The sequence below is a fragment of the Gastrolobium bilobum genome, unplaced genomic scaffold, assembly GCF_033153095.1.
Source record: "Gastrolobium bilobum isolate Gb01-03AN ecotype WA unplaced genomic scaffold, APGP_CSIRO_Gbil_v1 utg2779, whole genome shotgun sequence".
Lineage (NCBI taxonomy): Eukaryota > Viridiplantae > Streptophyta > Magnoliopsida > Fabales > Fabaceae > Gastrolobium > Gastrolobium bilobum.
In genome coordinates, this window is record NW_026897558.1 from 42757 (window position 1) to 67311 (window position 24555).

Sequence of the window (24555 nt, forward strand, 5' to 3'; positions counted from 1 at the left end):
CTCTTGGCTTTGGGTGTTAACTTGCAAGGTAAGCTTTCGTGTCCTCGGTTTAGCCATGTTGTGATTTCACTATGTCCCATGGGGGTGTGGTTATATGCATGCTGTGTTACATGCTTTGAATATTTGAAATGCTGTTGAGCTTTATGTGTAATGGCTTTTTATATGCATGTGTTGTTTCATCTTGACGGTAAGCCTGAGTATGTGGCGTCATACGATATGGTGATCCGGGGTGAATGCAAGTGGCGTCTTGCACTATGTGTGGGTATTTGGCGTATATAAATCCTGCATTTCTCTGGCCAGTAGAATAGAATTGACACACATGACATGATTATCTGCTGCATTGCACTGTTTTAGAAATGATATTGATGAACTGCTTTTAAACTTATATTGCACATGTAAGTGAGCTTGGGGTGGAAGATCGTTGAGGACCCCTTGTCTTACTGAGATTTCTTGTTAGAGATCTCACCCCACGTTTGGGGAATGCTTATTTCAGGTTCAAGTAGTATGGTGACTGATGTCTCTGGCGGCAGGAGGGTCAGAGCTTAGCTGATTATGATATTATGTTGTATTGCTGCCATGACTGAATTTGGGTGCTGTTTATGTTTTCCGCTATTTATGATTATGTTGTTGTTGAGACTGATGTTGGGAATGTTGCCTTATTTGATTGAGCATGGGGATTGTCCAAGACACTTTTGTTAGTACTTTTAGATTGGAGTTGTATAAAATGTTAGATGGTCCGGTCTACGTTGTTGTAGTTCCGTGACTAGAGCCACACTTTTATTATCTATGTTATGAGGTATTTCAGTTAGCTGTTTTATTGCAATTACATACAGGCGATGTTTTAATAATTGATTAATAAGCAAGTTGGTAATGATAATGACATCATAATTGAAAAGAAAAAGATATTCTGCATTTTTAATTAAGCGCTGCTTAATACTATAGTATGATAACATTCCACTTAGCCTCACAGCAGCTTATTTCTCAAACTTGATACTCGACAGAATGCCTACATAGAGGAAATTCCCAACTACTCAGAAACTCATACAACACATGCCAATTTACAATTATACATGCATTGAACCAACCACTTACCTCAATCCACTTGGTCCAGGACCAAGGGCAATCCACCGTTTCACGGTTCAGGATTCAAATCGATGTACGGCAAGCTACACAACCATTTACAGCCATCAGTATACGCCAATTCCATCAAAACGCGAAAACGTCAAAATCACCCCCTTATGGAAGGTTCGGCCAAACAAGGGCAATTTTCAATTTTATTTTTCTAAATTTTCTTGCTCATTTATTACACATCCTTAGGTTGCCAAGAGGCTAATTCAAGTGCCGTTTTTCCGTTTTACGTCTTTCAAGCATCGTTTTGCTAAATAATTCACTCTAGGTTCTTTTACGTCCTTAAATACAATTTATTATTTTCCATTGATTCTACCACTTTCCAATCACCACACAACCCATTTAAATACCATTCAACACTTGATATATCATCCAATCAACACAAACAACCTCAACTCCCTAAAGCTCTCAATATGGCCGAATTGCCCACTTGGAATTTCCAAAGAATTCTCACTCAATTTTAATTATTCCACACCTCATACAACACCATTATATCAACATATAATCATCCAACAACTCACCAATAACATCTTAACACATTTTCCAAAATCCAAGTCATGACACCTCAAAAATATTCTAGTTAAAAATCCATATTTTTCACCAAAAATTTTCATGGCATTTATAGCTAATACACATTATTCTAAGACACTTTCATGTACAAACTTTTCCTAATTGAGCTCTCTAACATCACACATCAACAATGCAAGGTTTAGGGTTCATAATTATAAACTACAATCAAACCATGGAAATGGGGTGGAAACATACTCACAACCAAGACTTGATACTCCTCCAAGACTTATCCAAGCATTGGAAGACCATATGACTCCATGAACCTCAATTTTCTTCAAAAATTCGAATCTGAAAATGGATTGGATCTCCCCAGATACACGGTTTCAAGGCTCAAGAGTGGTACCAATGTGTTTAGAAGGTCGATTCCAATAAATTTCAACCCAAAAATCGCTTGATTTGGCCAAGAAATGATGAAGTTATGAGAAGAAGAAAAATTCAAACAAAAATGGAGTCCAAGGGGAGGGGGGCTGTCGTTGGAGCAAGGGGGAAGAGAGAGAATGAACGGTGAGTGTGAGGGAAATGAAGATAACTTAAGTGGATTTGAGTGGGGCGAGTCCCACACGCGATTTAACTTTAATCTAATCATCAATTTTAACTACAAATCCACAATCTACGTATTTTTCTGGTTCATGATATATTTTTGTTTCCTAAAAATATTGATAAAATTTTCACACTTAACAGTACAATTATACCGCAGTATTTTACACCGGAAAAATCACTATTCATTAATTTTTCTCAAATTTTCCTATCCACTCGATTTTTCGTCCTGAGTCCGTTTCCGACATTATTTTTGTCATTTGAGGTCTTCAACTCAATTTTCATCAGCCTAGGGTTGCGTGTTAGCTAATTACCGTTTTGCCCTTACTTTGTATTTTGGCCTAATCTCTAGGATTTTCACTAATCTTTCACTTAATTACTCATTTAAAATTTTAATATTTAATTTATAATTGCGAGGTGTTATAGTAGTGGCATTGGCACCGGAGCGGCGAGCAAGAGGCTCGTAGGTTGAGCTTGTACATGGAGTTATTTTGCATTTTGTGGCCATTGGGCCTAGGCTAGACTTAGGGCATGAACACTATATGTGGAGTTAGGATTATGCATTTTATCATCGATGTTCATACCATATTTTGTCTAAGTTTACTTATGTTTTAGCGTATTTTTATTTGGAGTTTTATTTGTATTATGCATTGTTGGAAGAATGTAAATTTTAAATTGTATCATGGAGACCTTGTGTGATATTGAAGCATGTATATGATGAAAGGGCAATAGGCCTATTCTAAGATTTGATTTATGTTTTATGTCTAAGAAATGCATGCAAAGGAATTAATGTGGTTGAAATGGTTTAAGATTTGATAATGCCATTGTTGAATTGTAAAGTAAGCTAATTGATATAAATTGTGAAGGGTTGTAAGAGCACCAAGGCATTGTTGGTCCTTGAGTGCCACCCATATTTATTAGGTACCATTTGAGGTTAGATAACACACCTTTAAATGTGGGATATGTTGGAAAAACAAAGGAAACTCTGGCGAAATTTCTAGAAATTGACAGATTTTAGGTGAACTCTGGGAGAGCATATCTCTCACTACAAAGGTCCAATAGGGACGTGCTATACACCATTGTAAAGCTTGGGATGTCAACTACCTTGTGTCAAAATTTGAGAACCATAGGAGTAGCACGCTTTTGGGGCTGTCACTGTGCATTTTTGGGAAAACTATTCCCGCTTTGTTTCTTGGTCAAATTAGGTGTATGTTATGTCAAATTGAATCTTGAGGTGTCTAGTTTTCTGTATAAAATTTTTACAGCAAATGGTGGAGTGGATTTTCCAGAATCATTAAGAGAATGAGGGCTGTTTGGAGCCCTGTTTGAGGTTGGCTGGCAAATTACCTTGTCCAATTTCAAACGATGATATCCGGAGTAAACGAGAAATTTTTGGAGCGTCTGATAGCTCGTTAGAAAGATAATTAAGTGTAGATTAACATACTAAAATATGAGTAGCGCGCGTCATGCAGATTTTCTGTAGTATTCAGAATACCGAACCATGTTTGGATAGGTAGAAAATGTAAAAGTGATATTTTAGGCTAAGTGGGTTTATGGGAACCCCTTAGTGTCTTGAGAGGAGTGTTATATGATATATAGGCATTTTATATTATTATTCCGCAATATATTTTCAGTTACGGTCACATCTTTTATTTATTACGCTTATTTATTGTTTTAAATGCTCGCGTAATAAAAAGGAAAAAGTTTACTCGCATTTTTATAAATGAATTGCTGTGATTGTAAATGCGCTTAATATCGTAATTAATGTTAACAACCGGTATACAACGGGCTATTACATTTTATGGTATCAGAGCAGTTTACTAGGGAACTCTGATTATGTATGACTGTATTTTTGTGTTGCATAGTTATCTGTGAACTCTTTATGATTAATGTATATGTGATTCCTCAGTGTGGGTCTGATCAGCTCATTCCTTTCTGTTACATGTACAGATATCATGAGGAGGGCTCGTGGTCTCCAAAGAACACGAGGTACAGATCCTCGAGCGCTTGATCTAATTACTGCAGTCCTGAATGCTCTGCAGACGGAGACGGCTGCAAATATAACTATAACAAAAAACATGACGAAAAAATGGTGTTGTGATGTGGTTGGATGAAAAATGGGACTTGAAATGGTGTTGTGGTAACCTTAGAAAGCTAATGGTAAATTAATATAAAATTAAGAAAATTATTCGGTAAATTTGGCCTAAAGAGGCCGAACCTATGCTTGTGGGAGGTGGGAATTCGGTGCTTTGTAATGTTGGTAAATTTCCCTGTGTATTGATGATCCTCGTGTGATCACTGTAGGTTGCCTCCCACGAAATTGAACTTGGAGCCTTGAGCTTGGTGGATTGCCTTTGGTCTTTGACAAAAGGGATTTTGGTAATTGATTATGAATATGTGCATGAATTCCTTTATAATCATGTATATGCATTGGTGAATGAAAAATGAAATGGGAATGTCCTATGTGTAGGCATTTCTAGTTATACCAAGCTCAGTGACATACTAAATTGGAGCTGCTAAGAAGGAGATTAATAAGGTAATCCCTTGGTATTAGAATTTGATCCCCGTGTGTGCTCCACTATGCCTGTTGAGGGTAGTGGTTGGAGGTGTATGTTGGTAATGTAGTATAACATGTTCATGCATTGTTGTATGTTTAGTGGTACATAGGATGTACCGTGTCTCTGGCCAGTAGACAGTTTGCCTTCGGGCGTTACGGACTTCCACTGGATAGGTCTCGATGAGGGAGTTCCAGTTGACCTGGGATCATGGTGTGTCATCTGTAAAGGAGCGCACTAGGAAGTCTCGGGTGTATATGGATAGAGGGTGCCTTGGTTGATGTTCTGGGAACACTTCCTTGGATTGGAACCCGTAGGCTATATACCGAGGCCAATAGGCTGGATGTTGCGTGATTTTGGCATCGACCATTCCAGCTTCGTCGTATTTTGATTTCCTATGCTTCCCTACTTTACTAAATCCCTTGCTTTATCCCGTTTTGAATGTTGTATTATGTTACTGATATGAATCGAAGTGAGCCATTGGGCGGAGTAATCTCCAGAATCTCTGGGTTACTGAGATATATTCGTATATCTCACCCCATTTTGGGAACTTTATTTCAGGTAGTGGCAGTGGCACTGGAGTGGCGGGCAAGAGGCCCGTAGGTTGAGCTTGTACATAAAGTTATTTTGCATTTTGTGGCAATTGGGCCTAGGATAGACTTAGGGTATGAACATTGTATGTGGAGTTAGGATTATGCATTTTATCATTGATGTTCATGCCATATTTTGTCTAAGCTTAGCTTATGTTTTACCATGTTTTTATTTGGAGGTTTATTTGTATTATACCTCGTTGGAAGAATGTAAATTCTAAATTGTATCACGGAGACCTTGTGTTATTGAAGCATGTATATGATGAAAGGAAATAAGCCTATTCTAAGATTTGATTTAAGTTTTATGTCAAAGAAATGCATGCAAAGGAATTAATGTGATTGAAATTGTTTAAGATTTGATAATGCCATTATTGAATTGTAAAGTAAGCTAATTGATAGAAATTGTGAAGGGTTGTAAGAGCACCAAGGCATTGCTGATCCTTGAGTGCCACCCATGTTTATTAGGTACCATTTGAGGTTAGATAACACACCTTTAAAGGTGGGATATGTTGGAAAAATAAAGGAGACTCTAGCGAAATTTCTAGAAATTGGCATATTTTGGGTGAACTTTGGGAGAGCATATCTCCCTCCAGAAAGGTTCAATAGGAACGTGCCATACACCATTGTAAAGCTTGGGATGTCAACTACCTTGTGTCAAAATTTAAGAACCATAAGAGTAGCACACAGCCCTGTAGAAGCCAGATAGCACAAACTATTCAAAACGTCCCTGCACATGGGTAGGTAGAAAATGTAAAAGTGAGATTTTAGGCTAAGTGGGTTTATGGAAACCCCTTAGTGTCTTGAGAGGAGTGTTATATGATATCTAGGTATTTTATATTATTATTCCGCAATGAATTTTTAGTTACAGTCACAACTTTTATTTATTACGCTTATTTATTGTTTTAAATGCTCACGTAATAAAAAGGAAAAAGTTTACTCGCATTTTTATAAATGAATTGTTGTGATTGTAACTGCGCTTAATATCATAATTAATGTTAACAATACCGGCGTACAACGGGCTGTTACATATGGTGATCTAGCACACGTCCTACAACAACGGTCAAATAAGATAGGATCTTCTACGAAAGTGTGCATATCTTTCGACTACCCTAAGAGAACCAAGGATGAGATCTTATTTAGTCCAAAGGATAAGATGGTCTAAGTGAGCACTCACATGATTTTCTTAGAGGAGAACTAGATGAGAAATTATAAATCCTTGAGTAAGGTTATTCTTGATGAGACTTATCTTATATCAAGAATTTTCAAAAGCTCTATCCTCTATTCCCTTGATTGTTCAAAGTGGGGAATATAGTAATATATACCTTTGATATATACTTATGGGTGAACAAACATGAGATCCATAATAGAAAATTCAACATGACAATATACAAGTTGAACTAGTAAAAATATTAGTATCACATGTGAAAGAATAATATCAAGGATTTGTTAATACATAATATGTGGATAATCAAGAAATTGAAGATCCACCACTTGACCCAAAACTTGGATCTACCTGTAGATACACAAGGTCTAGTGTAGTACATTCGTAGTGGGAGAAAAACTTGTTAACCCTCAAGTTATCTCTTGTTGAGTTACATTAATCCCACTAATTACGATTATGTACTAGAAGATGTTATTGATCAAGTGTTGCACAAAGCTATGAACCACGAGATGGAATACTTGTATTTCAACTCTGTTCAGTCTCTAGTAAATGCACTAAAAGGGATAAGATCCACTATGTGTATGTGAACCTATGAGGCTAAAGAGAGGATAAACAGGAAGGTGAAAACCTACAAAGATAGTTTGGAGGCAAAAGATTACACCTAATAATGGGTGTGGATTAAATCTCTTGCCAGACGCCATGCTTAAGTATGTTCAAATTTTCTTAGTTGCCACTATAAGTCTCAATTATGAGATTTTATTTTGAGAGTTGGATGTTAGGATATCTACAACTAAAAGGGTTTATAGCTAATGAGCAGGAACACTCAATATGCAAGTTGTAAAAATCCATTCTATGGACTTAAGTAAGCATCCTGGTCATGAAGCATCAGGTTTGATCTGGTTATCAAAATTTTGATTTTTTTTTTAAAAAAAAAACCTCGATGAATGGTGTGTATTTATATGTAAAGGAGGAAGGCAGTAGCTTTTCTTGTACTTTATGTAGATAATATATTCCTTATTAGAAACAACATGGAGGTAATATCAAGGATAAAGAGTTGGCTAAGTTAGTGTTTTGGTGTGAAAGTCTTAGGTAAGCTAATTATATTCTTGGTATAAAACTCTTATGAGACCGGAAGAATAAGTTGTTGACATCACCTTAGGTGTAACGCCTGGCCGCTCCAAGCATAATTGATTATCCCCACACACTAACACGAGACTTTTCAGCATGCTTTGTCCTCACTGACACACTTCCCCGAAAAACTTTCCTGGAGGTCTCTCATCCCAGAATTACTGCAAGTCAAGCATGCTTAACTATGAAGTTCTTCCGTTATGGGCTACCGAAAAATAGATGCATCTTGTTAGTATAGGTAGTACCAATTAATTCTTATAAGCTATCCTCAACTATGTTGTCCTATACCAGCACAGTCTCTGGAATCCATCTCTTTCGAGTGTTGATTCGATTCACTCATGTACCCCCACCCGCTGGAAGCCTGCCAGAATCTGCTCCTTGTCTGTGCCTTTGCGCACTGGCGATCACTCCCCGCCCTTGTCAACGCTCGGGATGTTACATTAGGCTACTTACATTGACAAATCTAGCCAAAATTCTACATGGGAATTCTAAGAGGGGAATTATGTCTCTCAGACGTGGAATTTATCTTCCTAAGGAGCAACCTCTAAAGACTCATGAGAAGGAAGAATGCATGAGTAGGATAACTTATGCTTTGGCAACAGGTAGTCTCGTACATAACATGTTGGGTGTCAAACCAGACATCTTCCACGCAGTGGGAGGAGTAGTGAGACGATACCATCTGTTCCTAGAGGAACACTGGATTATTGTTAAGCTTGTACTCAAGTATCTTTGGAGAACAAGAGATTATATGCTGATATATTTTAGTGGGAGTCTTGAAAAGCTGAGCTTTCATAGATTCAATTTTTCAAGTGGATATTGACTCAAGAAAATCGCCCTCGTTCTATGAGTTTTTCACTAAACTAAGATAGAATTAGAGGTGGATCTTGCAGACCTAGTTACTAAGAGTTAGCCAGAACTTGTGTTCGAGAGGCATGTTACCTCTTCGGGTCTTAGGAGGATCCCAGACTTGCATTAAACGAGTGAGAGATATTATGTTCATTCTGCTCTTGGAGTAAGACAATGAAATAATGTAATCAAATTTTCTGAATTTTACAAATGAGGTATTATTCATTGTTTAATAATGCACACAAATTTACAAATATTAAGGCCCGAATCAACTGTGGAGTATATGATCATTTGTATACGTTCATAGAGGACATGGTCATAGGTTCTCACGATTGATGAATTAGTTCACAGTTGTTAAATAAAGTTGGGCACTTTATTTAGGCTGCAATATTTTATGAAATGGTTTTGTCCAAATCATTATAAAATATTTGTGTGAATTAACATTCTACAGTTAACTATATTTATGTAATTGATCTTAATTCTCCAGTTAACATTCTCATCATCGTCATGTTCGTCATCCTGTTCGCCTCAAGGACATCCTCAGTGGTCCTCCGATTCGCTTCACGAACCTCTTCTGCGGCTATCTGGTTCGCCTCGCGAACAGCGTCCATCATTGCCGCGTTGGCCAATCTAGCGGCCTCCTGATCGGCTAACCTAGCTGCCTGCATCTCAGCCAATGCAGTTAGGATAGGATTGGGTTGATCCTCAGAAGTCTCTCGTGTTCTCCCGGACCTTACCATGACTCTGCACAAGTTACACACATTATGAGTTGATCAGGCCCACGCAATGTGATTACATATGCATTATCATAATAAAATTTGACGGAGTAAACACACAAGACAGACGCAACCAAACATCATAGCTATTGCAATACATACAGGCTTTTCCCTCGAACCATTGCTCTGATACCATAAATGTAACACCCCGTATATATCCGGTAATGTTATCATACTATCATATTAAGCTGCGCTTAATTAAAAATGTGGAATATCTTTTTCTTTTCAATTATGATGTCATTAATCATTACCAACTTGATTACTTAACCATTTTCAAAACATCGCATGTATGTATATTGCAATAAACAACTAACTGGAATACCTCATCAATTAATTAACATAAGTATGTCTCTAGTCACGGAACTACCACACGTAGACCGGACCCATAGCAGTTTATACAACTCAACTCAAAAGTACTAACAACATGGTGGCATAGACAACTCCCATGCTCACCCCAAATAAGGCAACAAAGCCCACATAAGTCTCAACTCAAAAACAACATAATGATAAAGGCGGAAAACATAAACAGCATCCAATCCAGCCATGCCAGCATATAACACATAACAGCCATAATCATCAACTAAGCTCTGGCCTCCTGCCGCCAAAGACATCAGTCTCCATACTACCTGAACCTGAAATAAGCATTCCCCAAACGTGGGGTGAGATCTCTAAACAAGAAATCACAGTAAGACAAGGGGTCCTGAAGGATCTTCCACCCCATGCTCACTTACATGTGCAATATAAGTTCAAAAGCAGTTTATCATCATCAATTCTAAAATAGTGCAATGAAGCAGATAATCATGTCATGTGTGTCAATACTATTCTACTGGCCAGAGAAATGCAGGATTTATATACGCCAAATACCCACACATAGTGCAAGACGCCACTTGCATCCACCCCGGATCACCGTCTTGTATGACGCCACATACTCAGGTTTACCGTCAAGATGGAACAACACATGCATATTAAAAGCCATTACACATAAAGCTCAACAGCATTTCAAATATCCATAGCATGTAACACAGTATGCATATAACCATACCTTCATGGGACATGGTGGAACCACAACATGGCTAAACCGAGGACACGAAAGCTTACCTTGCAAGCTAACACTCCAAGCCAGGAGTCCAACCAATCCTCAAAGTCCAAACACAGCAGAATCACAATCTGATATGGACCAATAATAAATCAATAAACATGCACTACAAGCATACATCATAAAGACAATGCATTTCTTACGTGTTACGTCTTAAGGCTTCTCACCAAGCCATTAGCCCTTAATCCATTGATTACGACTTAGTTCGATTATTACAGAAGTTCAACTTCATCAATCTAGGGTCCACAAACCCCCAATAGCCTACTGTATGAACAGTACAGCTACTGTTCTTCGAAATCCCAGAATATCCGGATATATGTCGGGGGCATATCCGGATATCAATATCCGGATATCTCACTGGCAATATCCGGATATCCATATCCCCTTATCTGGATATCAATATTCGGATATCAATATCCGGATATTTATCGACCAAATATCTGGATATTTCGCGACAGAATTCAGTTTCTGCATTTCGTGAAGATATCCACCAAAGGTCCAACTTTTACCAAATAAAAGCGTTCAAGACTCTATTTTTACGTCTATACAGGTTCATACACATGTTAGTTACTTGCTTAACCCATTTACATGCAAAGACACCACCTTTAAATCATTTAAACTCGTGATCAAGGTTAGGCAACTCACCAAAGCTTCAAACTCAGAAATGGAAGGCTCTTGGAGCTCACAACCAACTCCAAAGGTTCTGACTTGGTCCCAAAACGAAAATGCCAACACAAGCTTAGACATTTCTACACAAAGGAAGCTTCTTGAAGCTTCACAAGCTAAGAACAAGAGCTCTCACCAAAGGGACACCAACTCAGCCCCTCAACACCTGACCAACAATAACTACAACTCAGAATGAAGCACTCACCTCCTTCACAAAGCTCACACACACTCAACCAAGACACACTCTCAAGTGTTTGATGAAGAAACCAAGAAGAAAGGAAGCTCCTTGGCTCACAAAAATGGAGAAGAAGGTGTCAAAGGGTGGCTGACTTCAAGACTCAGCAAAACTCACGTAGGAGACACAACATGGCCTAGGGTATGGTGCCCACAAGGCTTATATAGGCGGTTAAGTCACTAACACACAGTATTAACTTTAATTGCTACGCTTAGTATTTTAATCCCAAACTCAGGATTCTTAACCTACTCAATTTTACAAGAATTATCATATTTTTCTTATATTTTTCGGAGCACCTTTCTGGTACGCGCTTTTCATAGTCAGTACCAGTTTCTGGCACCAGCTCTCATTATTTTAACTTGGAACTCGTTTTACAAGTCCTACATGTTATTCTAGTAATTATTATGTACTTATAATAATTTTCTGGGATACTTTTTCAGTAAGAATTTATACCGACTAGCAGAACCAGTATTTGCACTTTTCGTCAGAAAAGCGACTTTCAGCATTATTACTCACTTACTATAATTATTAGAGCCTCATAATAATTAGAGTAAAGACCCTTTTTGATCCCTAACAAAAAACACGGTCCCCACTTTAGTCCCTTACAAAAATAAATTAGTTAGTTAGTCCCTAACAAATTCAAGGTGGACCCATTTTAGTCTTTTTAAGGGATTAATATGGGTCTTTTTTGAATTTGTGAGGGACCATGATTTCAACTAAATAGGTCCACTTTGAATTTTTTAGGGACTAACTGACTAATTTATTTTTGTAAGGGACTAAAGTGGGGACCGTGTTTTTTGTTAGGGACTAAAAATGGTATTTACTCCAATAATTATTAGGGTCAATTATGGAATTATCTCATTAAACTCATAATTAACTGATTAATTTCCTTAATTAACGGTGCGTGTTCTTACAGTACCAAAAAGAACAAGTTGAAGATTGTTGGGTTTGTGCTTTTTTACTTAAACCCAATTGGGGTAAGAGTATAAGAAGAGGCAAGAACCCTAGAGCCCAATGAGCTTAGAGTTAGGGTTTCTTGGAACCCATATAAATACTACTATCACTTAAGTCATCGGCCTCCCAGGTCATTGAGCAAAAGAGGTAAGCTCATATCTGAAAAAATGCCTACTCACTTCCCATTCCCCTTCGAGAGATAGCTTGGAAGGTTTACCATAACATAGAGAGATTTGTTCGTGAGTTCGTGCTGTGACACAGAGGACACCGATTCGTGGAGCATCATCTACGTTCAGCACTACAAGAGATAATCAGAAAAATAATAATGATCTGTTGCATCTCAAACCACAATGGTCTAAACGCTTCCGCAGATCCAATTGCTCATCCCAAATCATATCAATTTTTAAATTCCTTCACAAGCACCTGGAATTAGTTTAGAATTGTGCATGCATGTTTTAAAGTTTTTATGCTTATTTTTATTTCCAATGTCAATATCATAGTTTTGAATTTTTTTATTTTATTGTGTTTTACAATTATTTGGCACAATATAAAAGGGTATTTTTTATTCTCTTATCAATCCTAATCCATCCGTCTGTTTAACTTAATATATGTGTTGCAACATTAGTTTATTTTCGAGTTTATCTGGGATACCATTTGTTATGATAAATATGAAAATTTTATTTTTAATTTATTTTCTCAAATTGAGCGCATGCTTTAGCGTATGGGAAAAGTGTTTGTCATTTTAAATGACAGAAAGTTATGTCATTTTAAGAGAGATACAGACACAGAAAATTTGAATTTTAAATTAAAAAAAACCACTTACTTTCTCTCCCCAATGATTTCTGTTTTTCTGTGTCTATCTCTCTCCTAAAATGACATAACTTATGTCATTTAAAATGACAAACATCAAACCCTTAACGTGTGTGTATATATATATATATATATATATATATATATATATATAAGGCCAATAATTTGATTTGATATAAAATTCGGATAATATATATGCTAGAAAAGAAATCAACTTTATTTCTTTTTTGATCTTAAACGGGTCAAAATATCTTGTTACCTACTATTGTCTCTATACATAATTTAAGGATTTTATAATTCTCATTTAATATGATAATTGAAATTTTTCTACACATTCTTCGATTTTCGTGCTGACATGGATCCTATAAATAATTTTTTTTAATATATGTCCCACATATTTTTTTGTCACTACAACGTAACATTTCAATTGTCAGAATTATAATATAAAACTTTTTTCATTTAACAAACTCGATTGTGTTTGACAAAACATACCTTCAGACATGGGAAGTCGATCATACTCTAAGCAAAACAGGTACCAAAATTCAACATACCGTTGACATTGAGGTTAGAGAAATGTAAATTAATATATTATTGATGTACAGTATGTTTTTCCATATATATATATATATATATATATATATATATATATATATAGGTTTGCATTCTATCATTTAACATGACCACAAGAACTTTCCTACACACACAACATTTTGTGGGACCTCCATGTTTAAAAAAACAAAAAACAAAAAAAACTACCGGCACGCAAAACAAATCTCTGTAAAATAACACAATCATTTTTCCTATAAACATAAGTCTTATAAAACCATATATATATATATATATATATATATATATATATATAATCTAAGTATGAGACTTACCAGCACCATCAAAACAATCCCCTACCAAACTAAAACTAAAATTAGCAATCATAATTAATCTCTATCTGCTTGAACCTCTTGACAATTGACAGAAGGAAGATCAAACACACTAAACGCTCTAAAAGCTGAAATCACGGCTAAAACCAAGAAGCAACAAAAAGCAATCGTATGGAGGATCAAAGCCAACTTTACTTTGCTGCAAAACCTGCCATAGGAACTACAGGCTTCACTCCAAGAATCTTCCTTAGCACCATTGTAAGCCAGGTAATATATCTCCATTGTTGCTGCAACTGATGTGACCATTAAATAAGCTGCAATCTGTAAAAACGAACAATTATAGATTGCGCTAATAAGCCAAAAGATCCTAAAAGGCAAAATCTATCAGTACGGCCATATAGAAGAACAAAAACAGACACTCACTGTATTCAAACAAAATCTATAACTAAAACAAAATAAGGAGCCCAAAACAGCCTAGGAGTTTTTCTCTGGCGGAATACAGTAGGAATCAAACCAATTGATGATCAAATTTATTTTCCACAAGTGACGATATACACGGAAAAGCAAAATATTGGCAGGCCAGGAGGTGGGGGAGACCCACATCTATAATGCTTGTTTCTTTGTTACCATTTCGAACGGAATTAAGAGAAAGCCATAAATATCAAAACCTGATCAGAGATATAGAAAATCCAAGCTTTGGATGCTAAATATCTGACCCATGAGCAGGCTGCAGCAATGAGAGCATAACCAGCACAGATGGCACTAACGAAAACCATATACCTGTCAAAAAAATTTTGAAAAATTCACTGTTTCTGGTCTGCAAAAGAATTGATGATAATCAGTGGCTCGAAAGAGGAGGGTTAATGTTGTGCTTACTTGAGACCCGAGAGGTTGTTATATTTGAGCATGCCATAGCTGGAGTTGTTCTGCTGGTTAGTCACGGTAATCCATATGGCTGCAATAGACAGAGGAACCGCACCGAGCCTAAGTGACGAATCAAAAAGTTTAAGCATGGGAAGATGATTCTTTCCGGATGCGCTATCATCATCACCTTGTGTTCTCATACTTTATGTGCAATGAAATTGATAGAGGGATCTCACTCTCAGAACAAAGTATTAAAGTTTAAGTGCTAATGTTGTGTGTTTGTGTGTATGTCCTTCTTATGTGTCACGGAATCATCTTAAAGTGGGGCTGGTGAGGATAGTGGGAAACGCCTTTTCAGAGTATAATCATTATTTTAGTTGGTGGTTTTATCATGGGCTACAAATAGCGTGATTGGTTCCACTTCCGCGAGGCAATGGGACCTTCTCTCTCGTTTTTTAAAGTTATTATAATCCATGTTCATACTTGGCAATTTAAAAGTGGGTTTGATTTGAAAGTAAAATTCTTAAAACATATTCTTATTTGCTATTATGAATAATTCCAAAGTCCTAACGCACCTGATTAATCCGAAGATTTAAGTTTTTTCATCCTTCGTAGGAGTTACGACTCTTAATAATCGAATTTACTACCATTGAGGTAGGTCAAATTTTAAAGTCTATCTAAGACACCACTAGACCAACATCTCTTGATTTTCCTCTTAATAAATCCATGTTCATACCTAAATATTAATGAAGTTTGGTGATTCAAAGTACTCATTTTGTAAAGATTAATAGCTAAGAAACAACATTAACGGCCTGTTTGGATGGACTTTTTTTTTCTTCAAAAGCTATTTTTTTTTTTTAAAAAAAAGCACTTTTTATTTTTAGTTCGTTTGGATATTTACTTTAAAAAAAAGCAGAAGTTACAAAAAAAGTCAAAAATCTACTTTTTTTCAAAAGTTAAAAATTTTAACTTCTACAAAAAGCAGAAGTTAAAAGCCAAATATTTTTTTCAAAAACTAAATATTTTTATAAAAATATAAATAGCTTTAACTTTTGTAAAAAGTACTTTTAAAATAAGAAAGAGATAAAAGTCATTTTTTTTAGAAGGTGAAACAAATGGGCTCTAATTGTGGTGACTCACTAAGAAGCCCCTGTACATCCATCGAATGGTAGTAATGTTGATGCCATGATGACATCATTCTTATTCTTTTTTTAAAACTCATAATTCGTTTGATAATCGAATTAAAATTATTTTTTAATTTGAATTATAATTTTATTTAGAAATGACTATAAAACTTAATTTTTATACATGGAACAAATAAAGAATTAATGTATAGAATTCTCATATGCCATCCAATATAAAAAAAAAAGGTAAGGAGAATATGGTAGCCGATACCCTTTCTTATAGATACATCTTTGTAATGACCCGAAAATTATTTCAAAAATAAAAACAAGGAGTCGCCACCAATTTTATTTGATTGGAAAAAATGAAAAACCATTTATTTTAGCAAATTAGTCTTTGGATCAAGGTTCGAGAGTCTAATTATGGACATGAAATGGTGAAAACTTAATCTTAGTACATCATTGATACATCCATTTGAAAAAATGGTTACCTTAAAGAAAAAGGATTTAGGTTCACAAGACCAAAAGCTACAACTTTTGTGTAATAGGTTTTACCTAAAAATTCCTAGAACCACTTGAACTCTCAAGCTCTCTCTCACTAAGCAAACTCATGGCCATGGAGGAGAGAACAAGAAGACACCTTCGTGGGACTCTCTTGGAGAAAAGATGACAAGTAGTAACTTAGTGAAAAATCTCCAAAGTTACTTAACTTTACAACTTTACACAAGCTTAATTCCTATTGGTTCTTTAATTTTTCACACACCTTGTCATCATCTTATACAAGATTTTAGAATTCTTCCATGTCATTTAGCCACCTCACGTGTAGAAAGATGACTAGAATTGCTTACTTGTCCATTTGACACCTTTAGACTTTCAAACTTTTCATTCATTGGTCCATTTGTTCAAGACTAGTCAACCTTGATTCTAATTGGTTAGTCAACGTAACAGCCCGTTGTACACCGGTATTGTTAACATTAATTATGATATCAAGCGCAGTTACAATCACAACAATTCATTTATAAAAATGCGAGTAAACTTTTTCCGTTTATTACGCGAGCATTTAAAACCATAAAAAGCGTAATAAATAAAAGTTGTGACCATAACTGTAAAATCTTGCGGAATACTTGTTTAAACTATTTTTATATCTTATTTTACTTAATACAAGTCACTAAGGGGTTCCCATAAACGAATGTGTAGCTCCCGAATCAAATAAAACAGACAAATCAATATTAGAGATGAAAATTATACCTTTAACCAAATTTGGCGCCTTTTTCGTCTGCTGCGCATTAGTAGTATAAACACGCCCAACTGTAGGAGCAGATGGCAAGGCCTGCAGATTCGCAGCCTGCCCAGTATTACTGTAACAATTATTGGCATAGTGCCCCACTTTACCACATTTAAAACAAGCATTTGGAGCCACAGTACACAGGCCACCTCTGTTATTATTACCTGGAGGGCCAGATGTCCTCAAAGAACCAGATTTTGGATATCTGCTATAAACACTTTCAACTCGTTTGCACTGGGTCACTAGATCTGCAAAATTCCTCACTGCAGTATTTGACATCCTCTTTGCAATTTTCTCATTCAGACCCCTCTAAAATTTAGCAGACAGAAACTCAGGAGTCGGCAGCACACCCTCATAACTAGCAAATTTCACTAACTCATTGAACTTCGCCACATAGGCATCAATAGTCATGGTACCCTGTACCAATTTCTCAAACTCACCCTGTTTAGCTTCCCAAACATCCCTGGGAAAATAATCTTCATGAAATAGTCTTTCAAATAAAGCCCAAGTAATTTCTTCTCCCTGAATAGTAAAAGGATGAGATGTATTTTACCACCACTCGTGGGCATCTCCCTCGAGCATATAAATATAATACAATAATCTCTGGGGATCCTGACACCCCATAACCTGGAATATTTTCTCCATGCCCATCAACCAGGTAGTCACAACCTTTGGGTCCCTTGACCCCTGAAATGCTGGTGGTTTATGCTTTCTGAAAGAAATGAGCCTCTGCTTATCATTACCAACAAATACTTGCCCAGCAACCCCAGACGACTGAGCAACAACAGAAGGATCCACAGAAGGCTCTGGGATATAAGTAGGATCAGTAGTGTGGTGACTAGCCTCACCAGACTGACGACTAGCACCACTCCCCTCCTGGTGAGATGGAACAGATGGCGTACGGGTGTGAGTCTCTGTAGCCGTATGTGGAGGAGAATCATCCCTCCTGTTCCGAGCCCTGTCTTTCTCTCATTCATAAAGGCATGCATCTTATCCTGATTATTTTTCATCAGGGTCTCGGTCATATTTCTATTTGCAGCAGTCTCTTCCTGCAGAGCATTCAGAACTGCAGCAATAGGATCTGGTGCGGCTAGACAGCCTGCACCACGAGTTCCACAGCGACCACGTGCCCTACTCATGATATCTGTACATGTCACATAAAGGAATGAGCTGATCAGACCCACACTGAGGAATCACATATACATTAATCATAAATAGTTCACATATAGCTATGCAACACAAAATACAGTAATGCATTATCAGAGTTCCCTTACAAAACTGCTCTGATACCATAAAATGTAACAGCCCATTGTACATCGGTATTGTTAACATTATTTATGATATTAAGCGCAGTTACAATCACAGCAATTCATTTATAAAAATGCGAGTAAACTTTTTCCGTTTATTACGCGATCATTTTAAACCGTAAAAAGCGTAATAAATAAAAGTTGTGACCATAACTGTAACTCTTGCAGAATACTTGTTTAAACTATTTTTATATCTTATTTTACTCAATACAATACACTAAGGGGTTCCTATAAACCTACTTAGCCAATTTCTCAATCTTATGATTTCTACCTATCCGAACATGGTTTGGTTATTATTTTTCTGCGGACACACTGCACAAGAACAGACCTTCATCTTTAGCTATCTTTTTCTCTTACTTAATTACCTTTCCAATGAGTCATCACACGAGTCATTTCGATCTCGTTTGCTCTGGATATCGCCGTTTGAAGTTGGACAAGCAAAACTGCCATCCAACCCCAAAACAGCTCTAAACATCCTTCACTCCACGAATTACTGCAGAAAAACTACTCACTCAAATGCTCTCAAATTTTTATACCATAAACTAGACACCTCAAGCTTCAATTTGACATATCATTCCCTTTAATTTGGCCAAGAAATGAAGCGGGAATAAAATTTCCAGAAACTGCCAGAAACAGCCCCTGCACAGGTGTGTTATGGACAATCTATTTTCATAGGCTTCTACAGGGCTGCGTACAACCCAGAATTTCCTCATATTTTAACACAATGTAGGGGACATCTCAAGATTTAAAATGGCATATGGCACGTCTCTATCGGACCTCTTTGGAAGGAGATATGCTCTCCCGAAGTTCGCCTAAATTCTTCCAATTCTACAGAAAATTCGCCAGAGTTTCCTTTATTTTTCCTAGAATCCCCAAATTTGCAAATGCTCTCTAGTACCTGAAATGTACCTAATAACCAATGTCTTGGGGCACTTACAACCCAACTCAGTTTATATTTGTTACACAGTTCATACCATATGGATCACTTTATAAATCCTTAACTTGTTTCAATCACCAAAGTCCATTTACATGCAAATTCTCAACATACAATTAATCGTAAACCTAAAATAGGCCTAAAGCCCTTCCATCACAGTACATCATGTATCCAATGTACAATTACAATATTTAACTTACATATTACAACTTACAACTTCAAACTTTAAATCACAACTTGAAACATAAAGCTTAAAGGACATATACAACTAGACTTAGGCAAATTGACATGAAACTCATCCTACATACATATAGGATGTTCATACCCTAAGTCTAGCCTAGGCCCCATGGCCATCAAAATGCAAAAAGTAGAAATGCTCTCCAACACTCATCCTATGGGCCTCTTGCTCGCCGCTCCTGTGCCACTGCTACCTCCTTAAATAAAGCTCCCAAGACGGGGTGAGATATACGAATATATCTCAGTAACCCAGAGGTTTTGGAGAAAACTCCGCCCAATGGCTCACTTCGATGCATATAAATAATATACAATAACCTCTTTAAAAACGGGATAAAGCAAGGGATTTAGAGAAACTGGGGAATATAGGAATACAAAATACGACGAAGCTGGAATGGTAGCTACCAATACCACGCAATGCCCTGCCTAATGGCTTGGCATATAAGCCTACGGGTCTCATCCAAGGCGTGTTCCAAGAACAACTAACCAAGGTACCCCTCCCATCCGCATACACCCGAGACTTCCTAGTGTGCTCCTATCCGGATCACACACCACGACCCTGGGTCAACTGGAACTCCTTCTCGGAGACCTATCCAGTGGAAGTCCGAAACGCCCAAAGGCAAAAACTGTCTACTGGCTAGAGACTCGGTACATCTAGTGTACCACTAACATACATAATAAATGCATGGTCATGTTATTCTACACTATTCATATACATTTCCTACCATCACCCTCAACGGGTATGGTGGAACACACAAGGGGAACAAGCCCCAGTACCAAGAGGTTACCTTAATATGTTCCTCCACTTAGCTCCAAAGCAATTTACATTCCAAGCTTGTTACTCAATAGAATGCCTACACAGAGGACATTCCCAATTACTCAAAACTCATACGAACACATGCCAATTAACAATTATACAAGCATGATTCACCCACTTACCTTAATCCCACTTGGTCCAGGACCAAGGGCAATCCACTGACTCACGGTTCGGGGTTCAAATCGACGTACGGCAACCTACAATAACCATGTACGAACCGTCAGTACATGACAATTCTATCAAAACGCAAAAAACGTCAAAATCCTCCCTACACCCTTGTAGGTTCGGCCATACATATGTAATTTTGAGATTTATTTTTCTAAATTTTCTTTCTCATTTTATTATACTTTCTTAGGTTGCCAAAAGGTCATACCAAGTGCCATTTTTCACTTTACGTCTTTTAAACAACGTTTTGTCTAACATTTTACTCTAGGATCCTTTATGGCATTTCACACCCTCAATTACTTTTCATTGATTCTTACACTTTCCAACCACCACACAACTCATCTAAATACCATTTAATACATGATATATCATCCAAGCCATGCAAACAACATCAATTCCTAACAATTCTCTAATTGGCCGAATTGTGGCCTAAACAATTCCAAAGGATCTTCACTCCATTTTGACCACTCTACACTTTATACAATCTCATTATATCAACATCCAATCATGCAACAACTCACCAATCCAATCCTAACACAATTTCAAAATCCAAAGTCATGACAACCTAAAATTTCTCTAAGTTAAAAATACACATTTTTCCTCAATAATTTGTATTGCATTTATAGCTAATACACATTATTCTAAGACACATTCATGTACAAAATTTTTCCAATTGAGCTCTCTAAACACATCAATCACAAAATCCCCCTTTAGGGTTCAATAAATCAATCACATGATTCAACCGTTTAAAATACAAGGAAACTCACCCAAATGCAAGGCACAAGGCTCCTCCTAACCATACTCCACCATTGGAGCACCTAGAACCTCCATGAACACAAATCTCCAAGCTTGAGCCGCGGCCTTGAGGAGGGATTTTCGCAAAATAGAGCTAGATTCAAGGCTTGCAACTAGCACCAATGTGTTTAGAAGGTCGTTCACAACAAATTTCAACACAAACTTTGGTGGATTTGGAGCCTAGATGACAAAGTTATGGAAGGAAGAAAGCTTGGGAAATTTTGGCCATGGAGGGGCTGCACTTCACGAGAGAGGAGAAGAGAATGGAGAGAGAAAGTGTCATGAAATTGTGACTTTTGAGTCACTTAAACCATAGGTGGGTCCCACGCGATTTAACTTTAATCAGTCACCTAATTTACACCACAAATTCATAACCTACGTAATTTTCTCGTCCACGTCATATTTTTACTCCTTAAAATTAATGATTATATTTTTACGCTTATCGGTACAATTATACCGCAGTATTTTACACCGAAAAAATCACTATTCGTCAAATTTTCCGAAACTTGCCTATCCACTCGATTTTTCGTTCTGAATCCATTTCCAGGGTTATTTTTACCATCTGAGACCTTCTACTCAATTCTTATCTTCCTAGGGTTACGTGTGGCTAATTACCGTTTTGCCCTTTCTTTGTGTTTTGGCCTAATTTTCAGGATTTTCACTAATCCTTCTCTTTAATTCTCATTTAATATTTTAATACTTAATTTAGAATTGCGAGGTGTTATATTTGGCATTCCTGCAACTTGTGTTTTCTTGACAAAATGTCCTTCATAAACTTGGTATAATTAGGCATATTAGCCAAGGCTTCAACAAAGGGTATATTAACATGCAACTTTTTGAAGATATCAAGAAATCTGGCATATTGCTGCTTTTGAGCATCTTTCTTGTATCTTTCAGGATAAGGTTCCATGGCTCTCACATATTCAGGACTCAACTCAAATTTCTTCTTTTCAGCAACAAATGGTTGCTCTTCTTCTTCACCTTTTTGAAGAGGCCTCTCAACAGTAGAAGGAATTACCAATTCTTTTTCTAGCTCCTTAAACTTCTCCTTGGCTCCTACATTTATGTTTTGCCTTTCTGGAGCTACCACCACTTTACCACTTCGAGTTGTGATAGCCATACAATCTTCTTTTGGATTAGTAATTGTATTACTAGGGAAGGTACCTGGAGTTCTTTCAGCAATTTGCTTAGCCAGTTGGCCAATCTGATTCTCCAAATTTCTGATAGATGCATTTGTATTTTTGGTATCGGCCCTAGTCTCTTCCGTGAAGGCGTTGGAATGTTGAGCCATTTGTCCAACTAACCTCTCCAAATCAGAAGGTTCCTTGGTTTGGATTGGTGGAGGCTGCAGATAGTTGTTTGATGTGAAATCAAGACCAGTGCCTTGAATCCTCCGTTGATAATTACTACCTCCAGCAGAAAAATTATGACCTCGTTGAACATTTTGCTGCTGAGGTCTCTGATCATACCAGATGCCATTCACTTGCATTTTTTGTGGAGGATCAGAAGACAGCAAAGAAGGACATTCATTAGACTCATGATTGTCCTGGAAATATTCACATACCACTGCAACAGCTTTAGTCTGAACACTAGAAAGTTGCATCTTATCAAGCCTCTCTGTCAGAGTTGCCATTTACTGAGATAATAATTTATTTTCAGCTAACACCAAATCATTATCTTCCAGCTGATGGATTCCTCTCTTAGGCTTAGATGGCACCCCTTCATTTTCATTAGCAGCCATTCTCTCAATAAGCTCAAGAGTCTCATTTGCCCTCAAAGATTTAATAGTGCCACCTGTTACACCATTCAGCATCATCTGAACCTCAGGTTTACAACCGTTGAAGAAGATTCTCACTTGGTTTCCAGCAGTCAAGTTATAATGAGGACACCTCCTCATTAAATCCTTGAATATGTTCTATGTTGCACACATAGTTTCACCCTCTGATTGAGTGAAATTGGTGATATCATTCACCATCTGATTGTATCTCTCCATCGAGAAGAACTCAGCAAAGAACTTTTGAGACAAATCATCCCATGTAGGAATGCTTCTTGCAGGCTGCCTTTCCAACCAACTAAGAGCCTTTCCCTTAACAGCAAAAGGGAACAACCTCAACTGGATTGCATCATTAGACACTTGAGGGTGTTTGGTTGAGTCACAGATCATCAGGAATCTGTCTATGAACCTGTGAGGATCTTCATTCTCCTCTCCTCCAAATTGAGCTCTCTCTACCAATTGAATATTAGAAGACTTGAGCTCCCAAGTGTTATTAGTAATAGTAGGCTGAACAATGCTCGAGTTGGGCCTGTTCAATAATGGAGTAAGGATTGTATCCATGAATGGATTGTCTGCATCATTATTTTCTGCCATGATTTGTGGTTCTTTAGGAAGAGTCTCAAGCTTTTTGAATTCAAGCTTCTTCCGAGCAAGTTTTCTATTCCTCTTTCCAGTATTTGTAATCTCAGGATCAAATAGAAATTCTTCAGATTTTCCTCGTATACAACTCAGAAAAGAGATTAGTAGCAATTTTCAAATAAAAATAAAAATAAAATAAAAGTATTCACAAAATCCAATCTTAAAAATCAAAATTATATGATATCAGAAACGTCAATCCCCAGCAACGGCACCAAAAACTTGATGCTCACCGGCAAGTGTACCGATCGCACAAGTAATATAATGATAAGAAAGTATCGTCTCCACAGGGATTGGGATCGAATATCAAATAATTGTCCTCTTAAGATTGAAGGAATTCAAATAGGTGTTTGAAAATTGTTGTTGATTTGAGTAAAAATAAGACTAAATGCAAAAGCGTATTTTTAGAATTTCTTTGTGATGAAATAATAAAAACAAAGATTGATTTGTAAAAGTATGAGAAAGCATTGTAGCTAGAGTGCACTCACCAAATGATTCTCACTTCTTACTTTGGATTGATTTACAATACTCATTTATATAATTACTCAGATAAATTATTATCTAAAAATATTCAGTAGTTAACCCTCAATTCCTTGCAAGATTAACCCTTTAACCCCAATTCCTTGCAATGTTCCTCATGGCATTAAGCAAAGAACCCAATAATTTAAGCATTTGCAATCAAATATACATAT

The 24555-nt window shown here is 36.9% G+C and overlaps 1 protein-coding gene across 1 annotated transcript; it reads right to left on the minus strand.

Moving 5' to 3' along the window:
• Positions 1–9813: 9813 nt before the first annotated feature.
• Positions 9814–15051, minus strand: LOC133308030 (CASP-like protein 2D1; the record flags this gene model as incomplete). Its single annotated transcript, XM_061508613.1, has 5 exons — positions 14808–15051; positions 14600–14711; positions 14127–14252; positions 10391–10459; positions 9814–9924 (listed from the first exon to the last, which is right to left on the minus strand). Coding segments are annotated over exons 1-5 (606 nt in total), but the record flags the coding sequence as incomplete, so codon positions are not given.
• Positions 15052–24555: the final 9504 nt, after the last annotated feature.